Source organism: Aulonocara sp. 'chitande type north' Nkhata Bay, linkage group LG19 (assembly GCF_057382095.1).
Source record: "Aulonocara sp. 'chitande type north' Nkhata Bay isolate Kocher_YH1m ecotype deep benthic linkage group LG19, A_spYH_male_GT1.1, whole genome shotgun sequence".
NCBI classification, from domain to species: domain Eukaryota; kingdom Metazoa; phylum Chordata; class Actinopteri; order Cichliformes; family Cichlidae; genus Aulonocara; species Aulonocara sp. 'chitande type north' Nkhata Bay.
Genome location: NC_141362.1, coordinates 12,780,683 through 12,807,932, shown reverse-complemented (window position 1 = coordinate 12,807,932; position 27,250 = coordinate 12,780,683). Strand labels below are relative to the sequence as shown.

Here is a 27,250-nt window from a genome sequence, read left to right as displayed (position 1 = left end):
CATCAGAATACTGAACACGAAAGCACAGAGCAATCCTTTCATGGGTTGTGGGCTGGGGACAGAAGGATAACAAAAAGCTGTGCACATTTCCTTCAGCATCTTAAAGGTACGAGTGAAGTACCTGTGACCCTGCATCTCCAAACTAAAAGGCCAAAACCACCAAGTCATTAATGTAATTCTTGAGCTACTCTACCCACCACAAAGAATATGTCGCAAGGTGCTGTATTTCCATTAGTAACGGTTCTGGATACAGCACACTAAAAATTATGTGAAAGAAAAAGTTAACCAGGCTGAAGTACACATATAACAGCACTGGATCTTGACCAGTGACACCTGAACTGATGTGTGGAAAAAAAAAAAATTCTATGCGAGTGCAAGAAAGGCTAAGAGGAAGCTTTAAACCTGCGCGGATTTGTGATCCAGATGGACAAAAATGGTAAATATGTCTGGGACATCCACCCAAAGATAAGTGTTGATATTTAAAATTACAAGCCTGGGGAGGGGGAAGGCAAATCTGCAACAGTGATCTCAACCTGGACTGTTTAGCTGCCAACGGCTGACGAAAAACAGTTATAATTGGGGTTATCGCTTCTTGCAAGGGTTTTCCTTTTTTGTGCAGGACTGAAATCATGCATAATTCAATTACTTATTTGCATTTCAAATGAAGTGTTAATTTGCATTTCCCATTTACATCCCCTTCTCAGACTAATTATTTCCTCCTCATTATTAAAGGTTAAGGCTTGGTCCTGGTGACATTTTTTTGTCCTTAAGTGTAAAGAAATACAAAGCGTACACCTACCTGTCAGTTGTTACAAAGAAAACGGTTACAATTCAAGCAAGTGCAAAATGTTTGATAAAGTGGAAAAACGTTACGTGCATACCTATACTGTGAAACTGCCATCTGTTGTAGAGCTTCTCAGGCAGATTCTGCAGGATTTTCTGATGAAAAACAGGACATGTCATGATTAGCTTTAGAGGAGTGATTAGAGTGGTAGAGAACAGTACCTGCGTCAGCTGTGACAAACAATTCTGGTAGCTAGCTGATGAATGACAAATTGGGGAAAACACCCATTTATTCCAGTTATGTTTTCTGGATTTCTAAAACAAATAATTCTTTGCTGAATTTCCAAGTCAAACCATTTTTGACCAAAACACACATATACATACATTTATACACAACAATGCAACAATACTTGTATCGATATTGAACCGCTCGATACAGTGCTTTCAGTTCGGTATGCATATGTATCGAACAATACAAAATGTTTTATTTATTTTATCAGCTTTTCTTCTGACGATGCTGTCTGTGTTGAGCGCTCAGTGGATCTGCGTTCGACTACTCCGCCTAGGCTGCACTGTCGAGTGCAGATCCACTGAGCGCAGCGCAAGCTAGCAAGACAGAAGCTAAGATCGTTGCAACATGGCAACTGCCTCAACGCTACCCGAAATTGAACCTCCCCCACCCTCATTCAGATCTGGCCTTTGGACCTATCTTGGTTTTCATGTGACGTATGACCCTGATGGTAAGCGCGTCATGGACAAAAGTAAAATAGTATGTTGGATGTGCCACGCAATGCTCAATCGGTGGGAACTAGTGCGTTAGCGCAGTTAGCTTGTTAACGTGTTGACGCCATCCAGCCCCACGCACGGGGCGATCCGCGGTTACTCGTTAACAGAGGTTTGCCGTGTTGTGGCGTTAACGTCATTTTAACGAGATTACCGTTGACAGCACTAGTGGGAACACAACGAATATGACTGCACATATACGCCGACAGCATCCTAGTGGAAGCAGACAAAAACAACAAGCACGCATGCTACAAACTTTACCAGAATCATTTAGACAGCCGTTAGCACATGATTCTCCTTATGGGGACCTGATATGTTTAATATGCTGCTGAGAGTATAGCCCAGAAGAAGCGTATAGTATAGCTTTTGTTTTGGAAAGAGACATTTCTCTGTAACAAACTCTTTTCCAAAGATGAGTGATTTCTCGATCAGAGATTTATTATTTTATCCCTTTGTTGTTTCAGCAACATTACATTTAAAAACTGTACGTTTGTGTTAAAATATATATTTATAATTTTAATAAATGACAAATTAAAAAGGCATGAACCTTTTTTTTTTAATCGAAAAAAATATCGAACTGTGACACCAAAGTATCGTACCGAACCGTGAATTTTGTGTATTGTTGCACCCCTAATATATACACACACATATATATTTATTTAAGCAATGCCCTCTCTCTCCACTTTGCCTAGCCTGTCAGTGAAACCCCGTGACCCGACACAGCACTCATCACCTCACCAACAACAGTTTTACAACTCAATTAGCGAGCTCTAACCTTTGAGCAGACTATCATTATTCCTCAATGCAGCGACCCGTTAACTGGGTCCCTCTGGAAAGATGAAAAAAATGCCCCGAGTCTGCAGATGTGTGCGGCTGTGCACATGCGGCTAGTTAACAGTCAGTTCATTGCGAGCAACTAATGCTCCAATGACTCACTTCTCATCAAATCCTAATGACTGACCCAGAAAGACTTCATGATTGCAATGCAGAGGTCAAGCTTGTCCTTTACTGCTTTACGTATGCAGCTCTGACCCACTCAACCAGACAACCGATGGTGGTCAGCATGATAAAAAGCTCATCTGGTCTTGAGTGCACGAAACAGAGGCGAGAGAAGGAAAGTGAGCATGCCAGGAAAGAAATGGCAAATATTAGTCTCCTATAGTAACAGATATGAACAGTGGAAAAGAAACTTGGCACTGAAACAGAAACTGGCAGGATAAAAAAAACTCACTGAAGTGATATACTAACAGAACTCTGTGCTTTATTAGCCATGGACATAACACTGGTCTGACAAATGGTATGAGCTTTATCTTTACCCTGTGCTTTGCCGCATTATGCTGAGAGCTGTGGTGGCCCACAAGTCATCTCAGGCTTTGAGTGTCTCCGTTTGTCAACAACTTCCTTCTTCCCTTATCTTTAACTTTCCCTTCTTGTCCTCTGAGACTAAATCCCCGTCATTATCAGTGACAGCAGAGAAACTGAAAGGCATACATCACTTTAAGGGGGCGCTGGATGACTATCTGTGCCATTCAACTTCTTTCTGATCCCCAGACTCGATAATATGCGTGTACAGGCGTGTGGCTGCACCTTGGTATTGATCCCAAGTGGGATTATTACATCTCCGCAAAGGCTGTGCTGGCCACCTTCATTTTGTCTCCTTATGCCAGTAGAGACATTATGCTAGTCGGTAGCACAGCAGGGTAGCCAGCTTAAGCCTTGTGTGTGTGCGTGCACACAGTAACACTGTCTCTTCACAGAGCATTAGGAAGGGAGAGTGGGAATGAGGTGGAGAAGCTAGCTCAGAAAAACTCCCTGTGGAGCTGGAATGGCGGCCGCAACAATGAAGAATTTACCGGCTGATACAAGGCGAATACAAAATCTGCAGGACTGGATGTTGTTGGAGTTACACTAATCTGCAGCCATACTCCAGCATAAATATAAGGGCATTATTGTGGTCCAACAGCAGCCTTAACACATTTACATGATCCGTACTTAGATTTCCAGCAGTAGAGCCTGAACATGACACAGAATATGCTGCTTACAGATGTGGTCTACAAGGGCTTCTAGCACCAATCACAATGCAATGCTTTTAGATGAAATGTTGTACTTTGCATATTGTTTGGGATTTCTGGCAATCATAGAGATGAATATAGCATATATGGAGGAAGGACCAAACACACTAGAGACATAACGAACTAATCTACCTTAAACTGCAGTCAAGGACGTGCAATAATGAGAAAACCAGACAAAACAGGCAAAACTCAAATTATAACACAGAGTAAGCAGTGTAGGAAATAAAGTGCAATGTATAGTGCTTGCATTCAATCAACCAAAAGCGGGCCCTGGGATTACAAACACTTATAGATGAAAAGCACAGAGAGAAGACGTCAGTTACACACACCTGCTTTGCTTATGCCACAACAGTGTGAGCCACGTAAGACTGAACAGAAATTTGACTAACATGCAAATTAAACCAAGTAAAATATACAAAACTCCAATTAAATGGTGCTTTAAGCCCAAAACACTTGTTTTTATTCTTTCTTTTTAAGAAGAACACCAAAAATATGGGAACAGTGTTACAAAACTGTTTTAATTCCCCTCTGTGGCCAGTAGATGGCAGCAACAGCACATGAGACTCCTTCAGCGCCTTAACACCAGCTTCTCATCCATCTGCTACACCTTCCTCTTTGGTTGGCAAAGCCAAGCTACAGCATTCTAGGGTCCGTTTTAAAAACTCTTCTTAATCAGGTTACGTACTAGTGACAAAAATGTTCCTATCTGTAATATTCTGGACCAACGCACAGATCATCAAGATTCATCTGCTGCTCCCCTGTGCAACCCCAAGCTACACTTTGTACATTTGCATTATGCATAACCAGTGAGGGTCCAATGGGTAAACTGCCAGTCAAGAAGAATTAGACTGTAAAACAAATCATGTAACTAAATGGCCCTGAGCACATTTTTTTTATTAGAAGCGTTAGCCGAGGTTTAGAGGAACAAAGAATATGAAGCAATTACACAAGGCCGAACAGAACTATAGATGGCTGCTCATGATAGAGACTTAAACTATGTAATTAATTACTAATTACACACCTGGGCATTTAAAAACATGCAGGTCAAAATAAATCATATGCTACGGCTGACATGAATAAATCTCAGTTTAACCTCAGAGATCTCTCTTCTCTCAGAGTCTTTTTTTTCTGCTTGATACTTGTTTTAGTGTGTTGCCATTTTGGCTGATACTATTCCTATAAAAAAAAGATTTCTCTCAGTCTGTGATCTCCAAAAACAAAAAACTATACAAAAATAGATTTATTTTGTTTATTAAAAAGTCAGTAAGTTAAGTCTCAGATCTAGATGGGGCAGCTTGACAGAGAGGATAACAAGGGGAATTCAGCCTGCTGACTCAGGTCCAGATGGCACTTGACATGTCAGGGTGAGGTCACGGAGTTTCAGGGGTCCCAAAGCTGTCCCTTAACCTGTTCCATAACCACAGCGGCACCAGTGTTCAATGCCACTGTTGTCAGTGAGAAGTCATCTCCAGTAATACAGGCGCATAAACAAACTCTTCCCCTGAGGCCTGAGAAGCTGGTTCTGGTCTTGTGACAGCAGAAAACAGAAAGAGGTCTCACGCTGGCTGTAAAACTCATTCTTTATAGTATCCTGTGCAGCAGCAAGAAAGAGAAATGAATTACATGTAGAAAAATATTTTCTCAAACACCAACTCTTGGCTCTAATTAGCTGATATCTGATTAGCAAATAAACAATTTACGACTGCAGCTTGCAAACCAAGAATGAAAACTAAAGACATGAACACATGTCATTACAAAACAAAAAACAAAAATCACAAAAACACGAATAAAACGACTACATGACAATAAAAAAGAAGCCCTCCTTCCTTAACTTTCTGCACTCAAATCAGAAAGTAATGAACTAAACAAGCACACTTAACTTCACTGATCAACCTCACAACCTCTGTCACATGTGTCAAATTTGGCTCTTTGTTGATCGCTAAAGGTTGTTAATAACTCTTGGCCAATCAGCAACAATGTGCGTCTCACACACAGGTCACCTGACGAGACAGGTGGTTCTCCACAGCAGCTGGGTGCCAACAGGTTAAGACAGAGATTGAAAACCATGAATCTTTACCGAATGTAAAGAGAAGCCTGTTTATCCTTTTGGCACAAGTTTTTATTTTATAAAAAAAAGAGGAAAAGAAATTTTGTCCTTCATGTCTGAATCCATGTACAACACAGATATGGAGACACATCCATGCATCTACAGCAGATTGTGTGTCTTTGAAAGGCACATTGTGCTCACAGGGATGGAGCTATAAGGGAGTTTTATATTAAATTTTACATCTGTGTGCAGCCACTAGCCTACCAGCAGAACTGTAATTAGAATGTATTGTTTTGCTTGACCTTATTTTATAAAGGCTAATAAGATTTTTTGTGGACATGTTCGCATGCAAAAGGCCACTCCAAACAAATTAATTTATTTGATTTAATTAATTGAAGTACAACAATAAACTCTATATGCCTGGCCCTGACGCAACACTCATTTTCCCCAGTGAATTTTTGGGAAACGGCTCCTCAATTCAGATTTCCCGACTCGGAGCAGACAAACCCCGAGTTAGCAATCCAAGATGGCGGCAGTGAATGTAAACAGTTGTGAAACTGTAAACCTTTGAATCTGTACTGCCACTGTTGTGTATTTGTGACTTAGTAAAGAAGCCATACACAGAGCACTGACCAGGCTCTATCCACGAATGTCTTTTTTAAACACAAAAGTAGTATTACTGCTGCACTGCTTGTGATGCGTGAATGACTCCAGCATGCCAAGAACAGAAACAAATCCTGTTTTTCCTCGCTTTTTCTGGAACGTGCCAACTCATGTGTGATGTCATGAATTCTGATATCAAAGTTCCAACATACCTGGAACGTGGCCTCTTTGTTGGTCAGTCTGTAGGAAGAACCAGTACCAACCCCTGCTGGCCTCAGGGATTGGTATTGGTTGGTGTGCATGCTGCCGGCTGTAACCCATAATTTCCTTCAGAATTAATAAAGTATTTCTGATTCTGATTAAACTACCCAAATGAACTGCAATTTAAAAAAAAAAAAAAAAAAAAAAAAAAAAGCATGATTACTAAATCTATAGTAGTTTACCCTCTTTCATTGATTGTGATACTGGTGAGGTTTTAGGTTTAGGTTGTGCACAAACTGCCTCAGATTTCTGCAGCTGAACAGCCCATAGGTTTCATGATTCCCACCTGCCCATTTCCAATTTCACTCTCACACAGAGGATAGTTTCTTCTGTGTGAATTTACAGCTGTTCAATGTTCTGTCCATGTTCTATGACAACCATCACATTGACTTCATCACATTTGTTTCTGTGTATTTGTTGCTAATGTGCCTGATTTGTATGGGAGTTACTGCCTAGGAATCAACTAACCATCAATCACCTTGGAAGTCTCCACTGAATTTGTCATTTGCAGGAACAGATAATGATTAAAGTGCAGCAGATGTTAATGGCTAGGCAGTGGAGTATTTTCACATTTCGATCAATAAATTCAGAACTTCTAATCAAACTAAGTGTTCGCTCTCTCAAGCTGTGAATGACTAGAAAAACTGCTAACGTTACTTCAAGCCTCCGCCTACACGGTCAAAGGAGCCAAACACAGTTTTTTCTGCGGATGTTATACACTGAAAACTTTTCGTTTGAATTATTTTTAACAGCATGTATCATAGCAACACGTATTCAAAAACATAAAACATGTTTTAACATAAAACACAAACAGTTGCCAAGAGAGTTCAAAGCCTTGTGGTCATACTAAGGCAATCCTTTGATTCAACATTGACTAACTATTAAAGTTAAACAAAATAAATAAATGTTATGTCGCTTTTTATGGGGTAAAATCTTTAATCAATATCAAAATAAAAGATGCTGAGAACACGACTGCATCCTCAGAAATGTGGTTGCATTCCCATAAAGACTGCCATGGTATGATGCCTCTGTGGAAGCAGACAAAGAAATCCTGGAAGGGAGTGATGGCTGCTGGTGGGATGGGGGGGTGGAGTGGACCAGCACAGTTTAGGCAGAGGAACAAAAGATTACCCCCTCTAGACAGCCATTACTCAAACGGGCCCAGCATGGGAGATCATGCTCCCCCACAGCAACTCGTGAAAAAGGGGTTGCATACCTCATCATGACAGCAAAGTAATCCCCACATAGCCAGCTCGAAGGAAACAAACTGGGGACGTGGACTGTATATATCAGGCAGATGTGAGGGACAGGTGAGAGCGTGAGGGACTACGTTTCACATTCCTGAAGAGAGGAGTGTAAACGGGGTTCTCCAGGGAAACTCGTACAAAGAACATGAGAAGTGATGTTGAGATGTCCTGTTCTTCTTACCCTGTCATACAGCATTAAAGTGTGACTCTAAGCACTGTGCTGCAAACTTGCTTTTGTCCCAGCCATTATCCACTCGTAGGCCACGCTACAAAATCCTCTGACACTTGCTGGACAAAAGCTGCCATGTTTTGGCCGGGCGATTCCCATCACTTATGTTAACAATGGCCGTTTACACAAAGTATTATCCTGCACTGAGAGAAGGTGTATGACACACGTGGCATAAATGTAAAATTCCCATAAGAAATATATTACATTACTGTGCTTGTTGTAGAAATAATTTATGAGGGAGCAAAATGCCATTGCCTCGAAACACTGTTTTAATTAATTTTCTGCTGCACTGCCACATCTTTCGTTGCATAATATTACACATTTTCTTCAAGTATGCATGTTCGAAGTACATGCACTGATATCACATTGACGAAAAAATTCTTAATGTAATGTGGTGTGACGAGAATGTCCACACAGTGCAGCACAGCTCAGGATCAAGGCAACCCTGTATCTGTCCTGCCCACATTAGTCAAAGCAAGCTTATCTTCTCAGTGCATGGGTAAAAGCACACAGCGTCACAGGCAGGGGCTAAAAGGGGAAAAATGAGGGTTAAGCTGCTTTCAATATTAGTTCTCTCTGAAAAGATGACTCCATAAATATGTAGAAGCCATGAATCCAGGCTTTATTTACAGGTCAAATGACTGGATGTGTGCAGACAGACACTGTGGGTTTCTAGGTAAAGAATAGAGAGAACTGAATGGAAATGTTGAACTGAATGATAACATTTTTCTGTTTTGATCAGAAAATAATTTCTGGTATGATCTGCAGGAGAGGGGCATCGGCACAAGTGTTAATTCTAAAGAAGATTGACAGACTGAAAGAACACCAGCAGGAAAAACGATGAGCAGCCAGACACATAGGGAAGCATTTCAGAGCATGCATGAAGTACACGATGCATCACCCAGACAGCACCGAAAACGTAATGTGATTACACGAAAACACTGAGCCCAATTTGCATTTGATATGCCCGACTAAAAAAAACCCAAAAAAAACCAAACCCAAAAAACCCCAACAACATAGTAATCCATCGCTCAAGACAGACTATAGCAGTTAAGAATCCTTGGCAGCGCTTCCCTAGCTGTGACTTGGTGTAATTTAAGGAACCCCCTGATACTGCTCCCAGGTGATGACAAAATTTAGGGCAAGGCATACTGTACCAAAAGAGACAAACAGACTGCCCCACAATTTGATCTGCTGCCATCCTAACAGCCCTGCCCTGAGCAAATGTAACCGGAGAGCTCACTGTTTGTATTGGAAACTCGAGCTGCCTTTGCAGTCAGGTGGAAAAACAAGGTAGGGGACTTTAACCTGCATGTGCAACATAAAAGTGCTCAGCAAAAACAGAGGGAGGGGCTAGAGAGCCAACAGCATGCTGTGCATGCAGAGATGAAACACACCTCTGATTTGCATGCACGCCTGGATTTTAAAAACAAGTGGACTGAATGGCAGCGTAACAATGAGGCCTTAGAACAACCTGCTATTGATCTACAGACTCTATGAAGTGAATTCAGGACGTAGCAGGTGATTCTACTCCCCGAGTTTACCTGGAAATACCAGCTGGAGATATCAACATAAAAAACAACAGAGCACTTACTTCAAAAATAAAGAGGATAGAGTCCAGCTCCTCCCTTTGAGATTTGTTCCCTGAAGCACAAAGAATACACGTTTAGTACAAAGTTTTTAAAACATTTTACCTGAAGCTATGCTGCATAGAGCTTCATCAATAATGCAAAAATAATATGGGCCATTGCATAAACATTCATTTAAATGAACGTGTATGACCATGAGACCGCAGTCCCAGTGGGAATGAATGAAGGCAAGCTCAATCCACTCAGTTACACTAAACATAATCAGATTGGTTCTCTAAGTACCGCTGCTCTGGAAATGTGGGGCAAACGGAAAATAACCTTTGCTGTAGCACAGAGGGCAAAGAGAGGGTTAATTATTGAACCGACACTGACAGCAGCAGCTAAATAGTTCATGTGCAGTTTATTACAAAAAAAGCTTTTACTCACCTTTTTGTTTTAAGTTGCTTTCCAGTGTAATGAAATTTTCATAGAAGATAAAATAAATCTGAGAACTGTTGCTCTCAAAGAATGTCTTCAACTCACTCTTGTCAATGATATCTGGGGGAAAAGAAAAAGAAACTCAATCAACTTTAGTCAGTGAGAATATAAAATAATAATTAAATAAAAAAGAACATAAATCACTTTTATTCAACAGTGTATTCAACGTTCAAGGTTTGTTAATGTAGAGATTTTCCCCTGTAGTCTGTTTTGAGAAACCTGGATGCTTTAATGTTGTCTGTGTGACACTAATCACAGGAGTGACAGTGAGTTCCCATTAGTTCCCCATTTAAACAGAAAACTACATACATTTTAAAACAAAGCAAATTGCTTCACTTCCTTAAGCAGTGTAACTTCTCCCACTCCTCACCTGTAGCCACGGGAGAGAACTGTTTTTTTTGGGGACGTTGAGAAACTTTTTACCCCGATCTACAATTTCACAATTTGAAAAGTGAAAGATTTCTAAATGATGCTTTTACTGTGAAATGTGCATTTTATCCAACAAAGACACAATTTTTGTATTGTTGCCTCTGTGGTGGCGCACAGAGGCACATCCGTGCATTGGTACATAAATTATAATAAGTAACTAATAAGTAATACATGTTAAGCTGGCACTACAATGAATAGACCGATTCCGGTGCCACCATGTTGCACCTCAACCGACTACAGTGGTCCTTCTGCTCTGGAGCCTCAGCCTGGTACAAGGTTCTGGTTAGCTTGCAATCAATCTCCTAAACAGAAGGCAAACAAGCTGCAGTCCATCACAGTGAAATGGATGCCGTCTAATAAATTCATCCACCCATCCAACCGCTTATTTAACTCAATCCATCTCAGCAGTTATGGTGCAAAAGGCGCAGTGAACCACGCACCGGTCCACTGAGATCTGGCAGAGGGACAGAGAACCTTACCTTCTCCCATATACATGCACCTATGGCTAATTAACCTAAAATGCCTTTGGGAGAGAACCAGAGTACTCAGAAGGTCCCACAGGCACAGGGAGAACACAGAAACTCTACACATAAAGGGCCCAGTCGACTAGGAGGTGCAAACCCAGAACCTTATTGTGAGGAATCACTTTAAGGTTCTGCTTAAGCTAAACGAGTCGCAAAATATACTTTTTGTAGCTCCCAAAGGCAAAGTCCATGTGAGGAATACAATGCAAAGCTAAGAGCACTTAATCTAAAGAATGGTAGTCACAGTTTAACATGGAGACAAAACATACTTGCAAACCAAATAAATGTTAAAGAAAATATCAGTTTGTGATTTTTTCCCCTTTTGTTTCCTTCTGTTTTTTCAAGATTGCAAAACTCTCAGACAATATGAGGCCATTGTTTCAGTTACTGCTGTGATGAAAGTCTCCTCCATGTTTCAGCCAGTAATACTTTGAGTTCATCTACACTGGAGGATGAATAAATGAGATGACTTTTTTCCTCCATGCCATCCAATAGGGCTCTTTGGGATTTAGGTCAGCACTCAGGAAGTGCTATTGTAAGACAGATTTTCTCCTGGGCAAAAATACACTTTAACAGGCAGCTGGGATGCTGGAAGAGACACCTCTGCTTGATATTTAACTAATACACATGTTTAAGCTTCCTCAAGCATTAATCTATCTATATTTATTTACAGCTGTGGTAAATGTGTTTTTCAATGCATTAAATAGCAGTTTAGTCACACACACACACACACACACACACACAGTTGAAAACTATAATTTCCCCATATACATTTCCCAAAAATGATTCCTGGCAAAACAGAGCAATTAAGCTTCACCTTCTGTTCCAATTCTCCCTCTACTAAATGGCAAATTGGAAAACTCCCAGAAGCTATCCAACTCCCGGGGACTGCTGGAATGATGAATTACGTGACAAAGACAAAGCTTTGCCCTGAGATCAAAGCAGGGATAATGAAGATGCATGATGAGAAAACTGAGTCAAAGTAATGAGTGTTTTACATTTTTAGCCTCGATTTAGGAAAAAATAAATAATCATGTCATCATGGGTGAATCCCTAGTGACGCTGCTGTTTGACAGTTAGATGTATAATGTAACGACTAATTGGTGACACACAGTGAGATGACACCGACTTTCTACCCGACCCAGTTTTACTACCATCAATGCTTTACAGTTACCTTAGCTTGCCCATAATTACTGTAGACTAACAAAACTACCTGATGATATCCGCAGATAGGCAACCTCCCTGCCAGCCAGCAGCTAGCAATTTAAACCAGTGTAATGCAGCTATTATCAGCCCATTGCTGTAGAAACAGATGCTTGTTTTCAACTGAGAAAGCACAAGAAGATGTACATGAAAAAAAGAAAAGCTACATTAATCCCATGAGGCTAAGATTCATTAATCATGAAACAAAACAGTGAAGCATAACCAAGAATAGCTCCATCAGGAAATTCAAATGTCTGTATTATTTAAACTACCGGTAACAGACTTTTGATTTCGTTAAAAAACACAGGGATAAAAGGGGGAGATTTTTTTTAGGTTTTTATTTCAGCTAATTTTTAACCACTAAAAACAGTTGTAAAGAGATGCTGGAAAATGTAGGATAACAAAAAAATAATACTAATTAAAAAAAAGATTATTATTCCAATTTTCCCATTTCCAATCCAAATCTAAACTGATTTTAGGTTATAGATTAGATTTAGACTATCAGACTGTTTTAGATGAGCCAATCTTAATCACAAAACACATTGAACTGAAGGAATTAGCTCCGGTCAACTGCACTGTTATAAAAATAACATCCAACACTAAAATGATTTAAAGAAATCTAATGAACCTTAGTCTCCAGTCACACATGCCTATAGCCAGCCACCAGTTGCTATGGAAAAAAAAATATTCCTTGAGTGGTTGCAAGTGGCTGCAGGCAGTTGCTGCAAAATCAACTACTAAAGCCCCAGTCGCATGATTTAGCAGTAAAGACAACTATTACTTTAAAGTAGAATGTTCTCCATAAGGTAACAAGTGCTTGCAGACAAATGCATCTTGCATGAACACTATGGGCCAACCCAGGAATCTGCGAGACCAAAGAAATCACAAGGTCAATCAAAACATACTCTGTGACCGATTTAACCCAGAGACAGCCACCAACCTCCAGAAAACACTCGCTAACCACTGAGGCAAAACAGAGTGAGACTGCAGATGAAGAAGGCTGAAATAAGCCTTATATGGAAGAGTGCCTGGGCTCTCCCTTAGAGCTACAGTGAGAAGCTTGGTCACTTGGGAGCGGCTCAGAGTAAAGTAGCCCCAGATGCACAGGGGGAAATATTCTAGTTATCCAGAATCAGAAATGTTGCACAGAATAATACACCAAACCTTTTTAAAGGCTCATGTTGCTCAGTTTGGCGTTTCTCTGCTACTAGGGCTGGTCGATATAACAATATATATCGGATGACGATATAAAAACATCTATCGTTTCATTTTACGCTATTGTTTGTTTCGTGGTGTCGCAAAATAAACTGTTTACGGCAATATTTTTTTCATCGTTTTGATGGCCACTGTAGTGGCTATATTCATTTCTTAAAGTTCTCTCTTTCTCTTATATTTAATATAACCACACTACGGATGGACAAGCGCCTGTTTTTTTGAGTTGTCGTTAGCAACAACGACGGTAAAACCATCGCATGTCCGCTTGTTTATTTTCCACATTAACCTTTCACAATAAAGCTCAAGATCCTGTTGAGAATTTTCAAAATAAACGGAATCACATGAAAAAGTATGCAGAATATTGACGAGTGAGAAGCAAAAAAAAAAAAAAAAAAAAAAAAAAAATAGTTGTCAGGTGCTAAAAAATAAACCTTACACTCAGAACAGGCTTTTCCCCGCAGCACGCCGTGTAATAAATACTCACAAAGAAAATGGCGGCCTTTACAACTTATGTCTAAAAAAGTGTAGTTTCATGCATCGGTTAGAACACTCGACTCCAGGTACACGACGCCCAGCTGGAAACACTTCACCTACCCGAGATTCACAGAATTTACAGAAAATATTAAATTTTTTGTGATTTATATTGTTATTGGGACGATAGATGTTTTATATCGGGATATGAGATTTTGGTCATATCGCACAGCCCTATCTGCTACCCTATCTAGTTAGTGTGAACCATAAAGAATGATTATAATACTGTTTAATGTGAGTTTAGTGTATCTGACGGACGAAAGCCAAACCAGTTCCACACCACTGAAGTTGAAGCATTTTTACAAACCAGTTCTGGTTCATCCGTTTCATTCAACGATACGCTTTCTCCCTTCTCATTCTCCATCGCCGCCATGCTTTTTCCACCATGTGCGTATGAAAACAAAGGCACTGCACATGCACGTTTTACCCATATTCTATCGCAATATTTAATTTTCTTATCATTGCCCAACATTATACCAGTATTACTGTGAACAGTATGGTATGGCTCAGCCCTACTATCCACGTTACTATTTTAGAAATCAAAGTTGTTATGCACATTTGTATAACATCATTCCCCTAATTCCAATCTTTCAATCACTTCCAAAAAACAAAAAAAACAAAAAAGGGTTTATTATCTGGCTCAATGAGTGTCTGTGTCTGGTAAACCGTGAGCCCATGGGCTGTAGTAACGTCACAAGCTTTTAAAAAGTGAGCTTTTAGGACATGCTGCATATGAATGCTGCTAATGAAAAGCTGAGAATGACCTCTAATATAAACAAGCCCCTAACAATAATCAAACAAAAACATGCAAAGTCATAGTGGAAGCAGGGCTGACACGTTATCATTTAGAACAGAACAGCCGCTTTAATGACAAGAACATACACAAGTCAGTGCACATCAGAAAACTAAAGGTATACTTTTCCCCCCCTATTGTAGGATCTGTACACCTAAGAATATAAGACAAACTTGTCCCTATACATTATTATTAGTTAGTAAAACTGTACAGAATATATTTGAAATAAGATTAAATGGACAGGCATTGGGGAAAACCATTTAAAAAAATGGCTAAATCAGCAAAATGCAGAGGATGGTAGCTGCCCACTTGACAACCCTAGCTCTACTATGTGTTATCCTTTGAAGCTAGTGCAAGAACCCACAGTCACCTCTGAGCACAGGAAGAATGAAGGATTATTCACTGCTTTCCCAGTAGCTTTGAAAACATGGAAGAAGTGCAGATGCACAATCTTTAACTTGGATTCAGCACATTGGCCTTAACATGTCCTGTGTATAATAAACAGTAAGAACTTGACCTTACAATATAAAAGTGCCCTGAGATGAAACTATGTGTACTTAAGAGCTCTGTGGATAAAATACAATTAAAAAAAAAGTCTTCATATCAAACAGATTAGATTAGAAAATCATGTACCTGTAATGTAAGACGGAGAAAGAAAAGAATTGTGTAACAATTCATCACTAAATGCCTCTAAATTAAATATTATTGGCTGCTTCATATGTTTATGGTGCTGGGTGAATTTCATACATCAAGCTGTTGTGATACTAGTCTGCGCTCTTCAGCAGTGGGTAAGCCAACATCCTTAAGCCCTTAAGGATGTTGGAAAAAGCTGACAGTCATCTGCCTACAAGTACTAAAGTTCAGATAAAGAGCCTAGATGTGATTGGGAGTGTATACAATCCCTCCTAACAGACCTACTGTCCAGGCTACATGGAGAGGGTTAATGCATTAAAATTCAGTAATGAGAATACTCTAATATCTGATCACACTGCCAGCTACTAATGGTCTGCTAAGCCATTAATGATTTACAGAAAGAGAGGAACTTTATTTCTTATGCTTGCTACATCAGGACTTGCTTTTTATGAAAGAAATGTGTTAAATGAAAGAATGAAATTGTTCAATAGCATCCAGCAATGTGAGAAGATATCCAACATCATCAGGTAACAGGATGTGGACAGAAAGCGACAGAACCTGCTCTCCAGACCCAGGAATGCTGGGGATAACTCTGTATCCTCCGATTCCAACAAAATAACTCAGTCCTTTGAATGACACGCCTCCATCTGTCATTCTCCATCTGCTCGCGTCAAAAACAGGAAATGAAATGATAATGAAATGCAATCAGCCAAATAATGAGATAGGAAGGCAATGCATGGTAGCATGGAGATACAACACAGGAATTAGTGTTGAATTAATCAAGAATCATACTGGGTAAAAACGCTCTAACTTTGGCAGTGGCAACATGACTGGTGATAGACATGCTTATACAATTTATGAAACTGCTGTTAGAAATGTCTCTCACACACGCCTTTAGGGTTTATTGAAGAAGTTCAAAAACACAATAAAAATGGGTGAATGAAACAATTTTATTGGTGAAAAGAGTAAACGGGGTGTGGCCAAACTGGTTCGAGCTGAGTTTCACAAACGTTCAAAGTGCACAACAAACTCTGAGACAGAGTCAATAAACAACAAGATCACATCTGGCTGGGTATCTGCAGGCCGAGGGCAGAAATCTAAGGCTGACACACACGCACACGCACGCACGCACGCACACACACACACACACACACACACACACACACACACACACACACACACACACACACACACACACACACACACACACACGGTCTGATAAATCTCAATATCTGCTGAGACGCACAATTTAGTGCCGACTGCATAAATCTAGAGAGCTAAACTGCCTTCAAACGTCAAATGCCGAGTTCATGCCACAGGTGCTATTTTGTTCCTTCCAGTTACTGTTTATTTTCTGATAAAGTGCCCAATAAGGCTTCATACTCACATAAAGCCTTTTTTGGTTGCATAAAATGCAGTAAAAATGACTTGTGGGGATCACCAAGTCAGCCCTATTAAACAAACAATTGCATGAACACTCTTCTAAATGGTGCTGACAGTGATAAGTTAATGATTCGGAGATCTGCAATTTTCTACAATGGAATTAATAAATACATGCCAAACACATCAGCCATGCCAGGTTTGGCTCGGAGGACACAGTTCTCCATTGTGATGTTTCCTGTTAACTGTCAGGAAAGGGCAGATGTTCCACCCCTGTGTGAAACGACCAGCTGCAAAACAATAATATGCAGCCAGAGCTAAGAGCCATAATCTTATATACTGCACAGCCGTTAAACACAGTATCTTCTCAAAATGTTCAGTCTAATACTATCAGCTCATCCTCCTGTCTAAAAAAATTAATTTAAAAAATGACAGATTATACCTTTACTTTCTGATCTTTGGCAGCGCTGTTATCGGATAATTCATATCATCGTCATCATCATGACATGAATGAGGCTTCCTTACATCTTACTGTGACTTCTACAACAAAGAGACCGAGAGCTGCTATGGTGAGAGTGGTTGGAAATACCCCAAACAGTGTTCAAGTGTTATCTAACGCTTTTGCACATCCTTTGATGCATAACCATTTCAAATAAGGTGGAAAAATGAACAGCAGCCACCCGCTGGGTAAAGCAGAACAGTCTCAAGTTTTAGCTGAATAATTGGTGTGCTCTTCTGCTGTTTGCTCTTTGAAGGCGATGGGCCACGATGCGCCACTCTGCCTACTCCCCTGTTTAAAGTTAATCAGCAGACAACACATCCAATAAAAACTGACATTCAGTGTAACAGGTGTTGTTAAACCACATTTAAGTCTCTGGGTAAATTCCAGTGTACGCCACTTAATTAAAGCTGAATCATTAGTATGCCACGTCATACACAAAAAGCAGTCGAATAAAGCCTTTGATCAGACACACTCTCATTTGCATTAGTCCTGGGCTAGCTAGCACTGCAGGTGCACTATATTCTTGCCAGAAAGGAGATGAGAGAGAGAAGAGACTGATATGTGCCCTTGGCTGAATGCTCACATTAGACACAGAGGACTCTTTAAGGGCCCCGGCACGGATGCCTGGAGGCTGCCAACACGTAGGAGCACAGATATGGCATGCCAGCTAAAGGAGAAGGCGACAAATGCACTATGGATGCCATTATACTTCCCAAATTTAGAGAGACTGCAGGAGATTGATCATAATAAAGATACGCCTGTTCCTTGAGGATTTCTTGAGAATATTCAGTTCTTTAACCAGTTCAAACATTTTTCATTTATTTATAAGTATTTATTATTGAATAATAACTGCAAAAGTCAGCAGCAATACCCTTAGCTATTCTACTCAAGTACCTTAGCTATAAAATATTCCAATTAACAAAATGCATTTAAGTAAGAATATTATTACCGTCATCCTTCCAGAAATAATGGAAATTCTATATGAATATGAAGCCAATTATGGACACTACTTAAAATCTGTTTTTTTCTGCTCCCCATCCTGCTCCGTGGCTGTTTGCATGTTGAGCTACGATCCTCCACTAACAGACAGCATGATTCACAGAGCCGCCCAAATGCTATTTGATCATTCTTAGTCAAGTTAACTTAGTGAAAGCGGTGACAGTGTGTCTCAAACAGTTATCATGGCTGCTACCAGTGGTCACAGTAATTAGTTACAGTAATTACATATGTCAGGCAGGAAATCCAAAGTGTGGAATCATTTTGAGAGAGTGGAAGAAAACCCTAAGAGGGTGACATACTAAGTCTGCACGCAAACAGTCCTCTTATTTGTTGACAGACATCAAACATGACATTTGAAACATGTAAGTGGACCAACATGAGCCCAGTCTTTCTATTCAACATGTTTTAATGTTGAATAAAAAAAAAACTAAAAAAAAAAAAACTTGTCAGTTATTGCACTGCATTCAGAAAAAAAAATGCTGCTGATAAAACAATACTGGTAACATTTTGAAAGGCTTTGTGTCGAGGGGACATTTTTCTTATAATGTGGTACGGCCTTTACAATATTATTTAACAATGTCTGTCTTAGCACTGGAAGTGAAACCATTTGTGCTCCACCCAAAATAAATACTGACATAATAAAATTATTTTTGTCAACAAATGCTGCCAATCAAAGGGAAGCCAGGGGCAGCATTAATGCAGTGCTGATGGAAACTTACTATTAAGACATGCAACAATACTTGAATACCTTTGGAACAAACTAAAGATATAAAGTCAGTGTGCAGAGTTTGAATGTTTTATACTTAGTTAAAAACAATCTAAAGGCAGACAACAAAGGACAGACCTGCTGCCGTCAGCTGGTTTCATTTAAGTGTAAGGTTAACAGATTTCAACCATTTCTAAAGTATCTCAGTAACTGCTAATAAGCTCAAGAGTATGCCAAGTTACTCTAACTTTTTTTGTGGCTGTCTGTGCTTAAAAAAAAAAAAAGGAAGCAGAGTTAATATATAACTTCTTCTAAAACTATTTAATATATCTACAGTATCCACACTATTAAAATGGGACATAACAAACACGTAGAGTCAATTATCAGTCCTAAAATTCCACGTTCATGAATGTAAATGAAGAAGAAGACAAAACAGGAAAACATATCTCCTGTAGGAAGTTCTTTGCAACCCACAGAAGGTTGATATTTGACCAAAGTGAAACAAAGTTAATCATAAATCTGCTGCAACCAGCAGAGAAGGACACATCTGTCACATGATGCAATAAGGAGCAATCAGTGTGAGGCACATTTGAGGCCTTGATAGCACACAGTGAACATTTGTGTTACTAAATGCGCTCCAGGCTTTGCCAATCTACAGATGTCAATCATAATTCGATGCTCGCTGGGACAGAATGATTTTCCTTATCAGGGGGTCTATTAGAGCCATTTGTTTTATTACTGACAAGACTCGTCTTCTATGGATTGCTTCGGCCATTAAAGCTTTTATTTTGCAGCACTGGGCAAATGTACAAGTGGTTGGCTGATTGTGAGCTTAGCTTAAGAAAATAAATAAAATATTTCCAAACTTTATGTTTATGGTTGAAACAGACATTTACTCATCATAATCTTTCAAACTTATAAAACTGTATTTTAGATACAAGATCCACAAAACTGACATGATCTAACAGACATGTCCAATATCAGAATATCCTGTCATTTGTCAGAGGCACTCACACCTTGCTGACTTGTATATTAGCCAATGCTTCACTGATCAATTGGTGGACCCATAACTAACATGGTGCTAGGGTAAAGCAACACTGCAAAGGCTGCCACACTCTCAAAGCATCAGCTATACTCATGGAAGACCATAAATTAAATCTCATCAGGCTTGTCATAACATGATGTAACATGATGGTGTGGATAAAAACTAGAGTCCTATTTAGACGTATTATTTATGGTTGAGGGTGTAGAGCTTCATTAAATCAATCACAAGAATGAAACTGTGATGAAAAAGGACTTTCCTCCAATCCCATCACTTTTGGTCCATGTCATTTCATTATGGTGCCACCATGCCAAACACTGCATGAATGCCTCTTGACTTGCAGTTAGTGTCTAGCTGTGTAACAGATTGGGGCCTATGAGTCTACAGAGAGCACAGTGTGAAGTGGTCATGCTACAACTGGCAAAGCCTGACCTTATCCCAGTCTGAGCCCACACATTAGAAAACAGCTTATCGCAGAACTGAGCTGCTAAACTGGCAACACTCACTCTTCCTCTCCACGCACCATCTTTACTTTTATTGAGAGCTGTGGAAACGAAAGACCAAACTGAAACAAGTGGACAGGTAAAGACGCAACAGCTGACCACAAGGCAAGGTCACATGAACACCTGCAAGTGTGTAACCCCAAACAGAGGTTCTATTTTCATTGAATATCAATTTGTCACTGACTATTTTTGAAACAAACACCAGCCTCGATTGTGCTTTACTCAAACTACTAATCTGATGGACTGTAAGCCAAACCTGAGTGTTTGTTTTTACTTGGCTTTAAAACTGCTTAAGATTAGCGGGAGCTTGTGCATTCAAAAAGGCAACATGAAATGTAAATCCACCCTGAGATCAGATCTCAATAACATGCTGCCACAGTAAAACACGGGGGCTAGGTTTAAGTTTGGCCATTATAAAAACAGGAAAGGTCAACAGTGAAACCTGTCAAACTGGTTTAGCAGTGGGTGAAACACAGATCACCCACAGCACAACACAGGGTTTTGGTGTTTTTCTCTCCATTTCATCAGCTGGCCTGTAGCTAAAAGGGGAGGAAAGGAATTCATTCAAAAGCATGTGATTTAAACATATCTTTATATCTGAAATGTGGGCTCTGATAAACAGCAGTGATGGCAAAAAGAAAATAAAGCCAAGAACATTTCCAAAAGACTCAAAGAAATGGCCCCAGAGTTTATTCTGATGGTGTATGAGAAACACCTGAAAACACAGACACGGGACACCCTAAAACTGTCACTACTACGGTATGGACGTACTTCAACATCAACTTAACACTAATAAGAGCCCTCCACTCCTACTGAGGTGTGCCGATCCAGCATTTATAATGCGCGATAGCTAGTTTCTGTTTTATGGTGCCATGATTTGCAATTCTAATCACCCAGGGACTGCGGGATAGGACTTCTTTGTACTGCCAAATGCTTATCTTGACTCTGCCACCAGTTTAGAAGCCACCAACATTAACAGCAGAAACAAGGGTGGAAACAAACTGTTCCTCTTATTACATCTACTTTTTAATCTTGTTCTTAAAGCCTGAAGCTCTTTGCCTACAGAGTTATTAATCTCTGATCTGTTCCAATGTAGCTAATGAATAAATAAATCATCATTCATTTACCAGAGTGACTCTGACAACTACTGGTCAAAACACTCGTTTTTCACCTTCCACCTGCTTCCTGTGTGTGGCCAGATAACTCAGTCTTTATGTAGAACTGAAGCTTTTTCCCCAGCTTACCTTAGTTCCTCTATAACTTCTTTTAAAAAAGCTCTTCCACTGATTTATCTAAAACAAATACGTGGATGAGGTTTTACATTCGTCTGCCCAGCAGCTATCTGTTAGATCATCAGCCATTTTTCACACTGTAATAGGCTCACATGAGCCTTTTTGCAGATGTGGACAAAAACAAACCTGTTTTGCTGCTTTTACATTTTTGAGATCATGACAGTTATAATCCAGTCTCTTCTTTTAAGGATCGATTTTTAAGAAGTCTAGTTGTCTCTAGGGAGGGGGGCGATGCTGCTTCTGATAAATAGCCCCGAGAGACTGAAGCTGACACTTTCATTACGATCAACTGCACCATGATATACACATATTTGGGTTTTATTACTGACTCAAAGGGTACTTAAATCAGTGAAGCAGCACAGTAAGTAACAATAACATCTAGAAGTGACTATTTGATAACCTGCATGGCTAAGTTCTGTTTTGCTGCAGAAGCGTCGTCTACCTGTTGATGCCAGTAGCCGCTCCCATTCTTGATTGACAAGACAGTAAAAATTATAGACTTTATGAAAGGAAATAGATCTTCCCCTCCAGCCTAAATAAACCATGTGGTTAACATGACCACCTTGTTAGATATCACTGCAACACAATAAATAATTGATATCCATGACAGAGTCATAGTCCTGCCGACCCTATCAACTAATATAAAGCAGTTAAAAACATTCACCTTTATGAGCAAATATATATTAAATATAAATTTAACTGATAAAGTCTACAACAATTTATAATGTACAGTCAAATCAGGCAGCTTTACACTATTCCATGATTATACAGTGTTAGATATTCCTCATTTCTATTCTGAAGCATCTCTGTGCTTCTCTTAATAAGGCATTTAGCACGTGTTAAGTACGTGCTAAGATGCTAAATGCCTAGACCATTATGAGAGGAGGTGCTGCTGTAATAGGCAACACTACAGAGCTGTTAAAGCTGCCATCTAATCTAAGCAGCACACAATGCTTCTAACATCATTATATTAACCGTTTATCTGACAGGGAACTAACAATGATTTCTTTCTGCATACTTCTTCATTTATCTGGAAACCAGGTAAATGTTTTGGTTTAAAAGTGGTCAGATTTATTTTACTTGTAACATTAAAGAGTCCACTTATGCCAATTAGTGTCAAAAAGCTTTAATCATCCATGATGACTTGGATACAAGTTTAGTTGGTGATAGCATGAAAATAAGAAACAAAACTCAAGACTGTGAAAGGTTAATAAAATCCTGAAAGGACAGTTTAATATGACACTTGCATTGAACTGCACTACACTTTTTAAGTGTTGATATCCTGCCTACGCAGTGTGGGATAAAAGATGGTAAGAGGCTGGACTTGTTCACAAGTCTAACCTGAGTGTTGTACAAATGGGGCAGAATCAGAAGTCAAGTGATCTCAGCCTTTACTTCAGCCACACAGAGGACCTTCTTGAGAGCACTTCCAGTGTTGTGCTCATTGTTCCCCCCTGGTGCTTCAACTTGTGATTTCCTCCTCTAACAGCAGCACTTTCAGTTGACCCCGACCCACACAACAGCACACGAAGAAAGGCAGAGTGTAATGACACCATTTTCATTTTTTGTGAACGATGAGTACAGAGCTTCATTTTTTCCCCAGGTTTACCTTTGGTTGCAAACTTAAAAATACCAAGACCTACAACAAACACACCTGAGTGTTATCACTGGCAACACTTGTTCCAGTGCAGTTCACAAGCAGATTCCAGCTGAGCCTGTTTACACCAGCTGAAAAGTAAAGAAACAACAGCTAATTTACTCCTTCAACCAAGGCACCCGGTCTCAAGTCCTCACAAACGAAAAGCTTTGAGTTAAACATTTACGAGCTTCAAATGCAGCAGCGTGACTCGTTTATAGCTGACTTGGCACTAAAAAAGAAATACTGCCCCGGGGATACAATGGGTATTCCTCCAGACAAACACTGTTGTTTACATTCATGTCAATGAAGGATTTCCTACACTTTCATCATCATACTCCAGGTCACTATGAACAACCTGGAGCACTGGGATGCACAGCGAGCTCAGCAGGTGGGGGCCGAGGATGAGAAAGACTTCGCACAGAGAGAAGTCAAAGGAAAAGCGGTTGGTGCCACAAGTGTGTGAAGCAGTGAGTGATCAGGTGGTTTTGCTGGGCTCCTGTAATTAACAACCTCAGCCAAATGCAGCCAGGCATGACCAGCAAATTAACATGCAGCAGCTTTCACACTCTATCCCACAGATCGGCTCAGTGAGCAGAAAACCAATAGAGGGCCACTCTGAAAATAGCCCAGACCACAGATTGTCCTTTCAAGTACAATACTGCTGATAGTACCACTGATTTAACAAGCCTGTTTACCAAATTTCTGGTGTTGGTGTGGCAATGACATAAAGAGGTCAAATTTTGGATAACTTAATAGACAATGACCTTGAGAGAAGACGAGCAGGTTGAAAACTTCTGTGCAGAAATTAAAGGATTACTGAAAACATAAGAGTCATTAAAAAACAAACTGTGCCTTAATGGTATCTTCTCCTTGGAACATAGTAAATAAGTGTGGTAAACCCCAGCTGTGGATGCTTGACATACAGGTTGTAAAGTTTAACAAGAAGCTACATATTAAATTTCCTCCCACCAGAAGCTGTTCCAGCCTGCCGCCTCTGGAAATGTCTTCTCTTGCTAGTGTTATGAATAATAACATTTAAATATTTCAAAAAGATAAAACAGCGTGATTGGTGAAAGAAGGTCAGCTCTATCCAAGTCCCTGTCCTGCCCTGTCCTCCACCTCACCCCCATCTCTCATCAAGCTTCCTGCCACACAGGAACCAGCAGAACCAGGAGGAAATCCTTCCTGAACTGCAAGCTCGGTGTAATCTGGGAATTTGGGGGAGATTGCAACGTCGGCCCAACTATCAGCTGCTGGACAAACAGACCAGCCTTATCTTTAGCTGCACATGAGGGAAAGAAAAACACAGATGGCAGGCAGAGCACTGTGCTGACCTCCACCTTGGCTGTACTAGTCTTGACATTGAAAGTTTGCTATGATAGCAAAAAAACTTCAACCATATCAACTTCCCACAGCTTTGCTCAAGCTACAACTGTTAGGCTGACAGTGGCTATTACAATCCTGCTGCAGTACTGAGGATCAATAAATTGGATAACAAGTCACTATATGAAAAGGTTACAAGCAGGCACGTGTCAATGAACCGATGGTTTAAACTCTAAACATGGCAAACGTGCTTGGACTTTCCTCTGAAATTCACTGCCACCACAGACATACCAAACTTTAGAAGCTCTAAAAGTTCTCTAACTAAAAGCAATTAGTGTTTACTGTAACTAAAACTTACCCAAATCAGTCATCGTGTGTATTTTGGGACAATATGTAAAAAGGTTTCCAATATTTTTCAAAGCTTTATGTAAAAAAATAAATAAAATAAAATCTAAATGAAAACAAGAGAAGAAACTGTGTTTACTGCATCTGTTTTCCAGCTACTCTGGGGATATAACCATTAATCATCAAATAAAAACAAGAGAAAATTAACTGCCTAGATGTTCACCTCTGTGTGGTCCACGTCAAGAAATACACATACATGACCTACTTTGAATGATATTTCTGAAAGACATGATTTATTGCACTCAGAGTGAGCAGATTGCAGTTTTTCTCCAGATCTCTTTGTTCCTCTCCACACTGACCTCGATTACTGACAAAGCACGGAGAATAACAGAAGAGCACAAGATATAGTACAGCATTCATGATGTTGTCAACAGAGTTCTGATGGGAGGCGACTGTAACATTTGACCTCCTGGCCTCTAATACAACGTTTGAGTTCCAAATACGAGAAACCAATAATACACCAGTGACATATCACCAGATATTAGCCTATCACATATATTTTTCAGCCAATGGATGCGCTCTTCATTTATAAAAAAGATGATGGTGCCTTCAAATTCCAGCACTGCATTTATTTTGTCTTTGATATGATTCGGCATGATAAAATGTACAACTTGCACGTCATCGGTTCTGCTTAAATCAGTGTAGCTTCAGCATTCACTTGTCATTATTACAGTTTATCAATGGAATAAGCCGTGCAAACTCAGACCGTTTAACAGCTCGTATGGACAACACAAGTCAGGTGACTGCAGAACATAGTCGTGTCTCTTTTTTTTTAACGCAGCGCAAGAAGACAACAGTTTTATGAGCCTCATAAATTCTGCACTTCCTTGTCCAGTGGATTAAAATAAATGACTGCTCTTGTGTAACACGTTTATGTCAATATCATGTCAAATTTCTCAAAAAAAGGTAGAGGCAAGTTGACTGAAACTCGGGAAGGTAACCTGCAGTAAGAAAGCCCTGTCTTCTCTCCAAAAGTCCAAACAGAGACTTCAACCTGTGCGAATCGATGCTGAATGACGAAGCTTCAGTTACGTGTTTAACACTATAATGATGGCACAGGACCGAAGAGCAGCAAAGCCTGTTCTCGGCATCTGTTTCCCTGCATCAGTTAGCATTATTGGCTGGCTAGGTAGCCGCAGGGGAGCTAGCTTGTATTAGCTAGCATCCATGCCTCATCACAGTGCGATTTGTCTCATATTTTAAATGAACAAAGACTTCAAACAGCAGAGGGTACCGGCATAATGCAGATGCATGTTACAGGTCAGCCGGCTGGACTCGCACTAAGCAGCCAGCTGACCTGACGCCTTGTTTGACGTTAGCAGTCGGCTGGTGCCAGCTAGCTAGCTCCACTTAGCTAAGCCTCGACGATGCAGCATCCAGCTCCCCGGTGACATTTCACTCACCTAACAGAGTCCGGAGGTGTTTGAACCGGGTAAACACATCCTTCTTTGGGTCCAGAACTTTCTGTGTAGATTTCTTGACGTCTCCATGCCCCCTTCGAGTGAACATTACGCTTTAAAATGCGACCGTGGAAGCTGAAATCACCTGTCTTTCACCATACACCGAGCCTCCCGTGTGGCTGTCACTTTCCTCACTGCTACTCTGCTTGCTCGGTAAACAGCCGCCCGACGGCCGCTGGAGTCTCCTATTTTTGTGGGTGTGTAAACACGGAAGCGCAGTCTAACGGAGGCGTGGTTAGACCTCATGAATACGCCTCCGTGTTTATGTCTTTTACACCTTGCACCTTCAGCTTTACTCTCCGTCCCTGCTAGAAGTAAGGTTACTCATTTCAGTTTTCTAGGTTAAGAACAGACTTTTCAAAGCACCACGGAGGAGTTTGTCTACTTTAATTTCAGAAACTGATAGTAGTGGACTTGAGTGCACTGTCCTGTCTAAAAGTTTGAGTATTGGCAGCAAGCTTTAGTTTAAAAATGGGACTGTGAGACTGTATACCTCTTTATTTTGATAAAAGGGGGTTGATATAGCTCCCAAGCGCCCTCTGGTGTCTAAGGTAAAACACTACAGTAGAGGAGCAGTGGA

At 40.2% G+C, this 27,250-nt stretch overlaps 1 protein-coding gene across 6 annotated transcripts in view; it reads right to left on the bottom strand.

Annotated features, from left to right (window-relative positions):
• The window catches only part of ralgapa2 (Ral GTPase activating protein catalytic subunit alpha 2), a 95,349-nt gene extending 68,486 nt beyond the window's left edge, over positions 1–26,863 (bottom strand). For all 6 annotated transcript variants that reach the window (XM_086273756.1, XM_086273750.1, XM_086273755.1 and 3 more), the window contains exons 1-4: positions 26,614–26,863; positions 10,041–10,151; positions 9,620–9,669; positions 882–939 (exon numbers count right to left, since the gene is read on the bottom strand). In XM_086273756.1, the coding sequence (XP_086129882.1) occupies positions 882–939; positions 9,620–9,669; positions 10,041–10,151; positions 26,614–26,719 (325 nt within the window). In that variant the 5' untranslated portion in view covers positions 26,720–26,863. The remainder of the gene's footprint in view (positions 1–881; positions 940–9,619; positions 9,670–10,040; positions 10,152–26,613) is intronic.
• Positions 26,864–27,250: the final 387 nt, after the last annotated feature.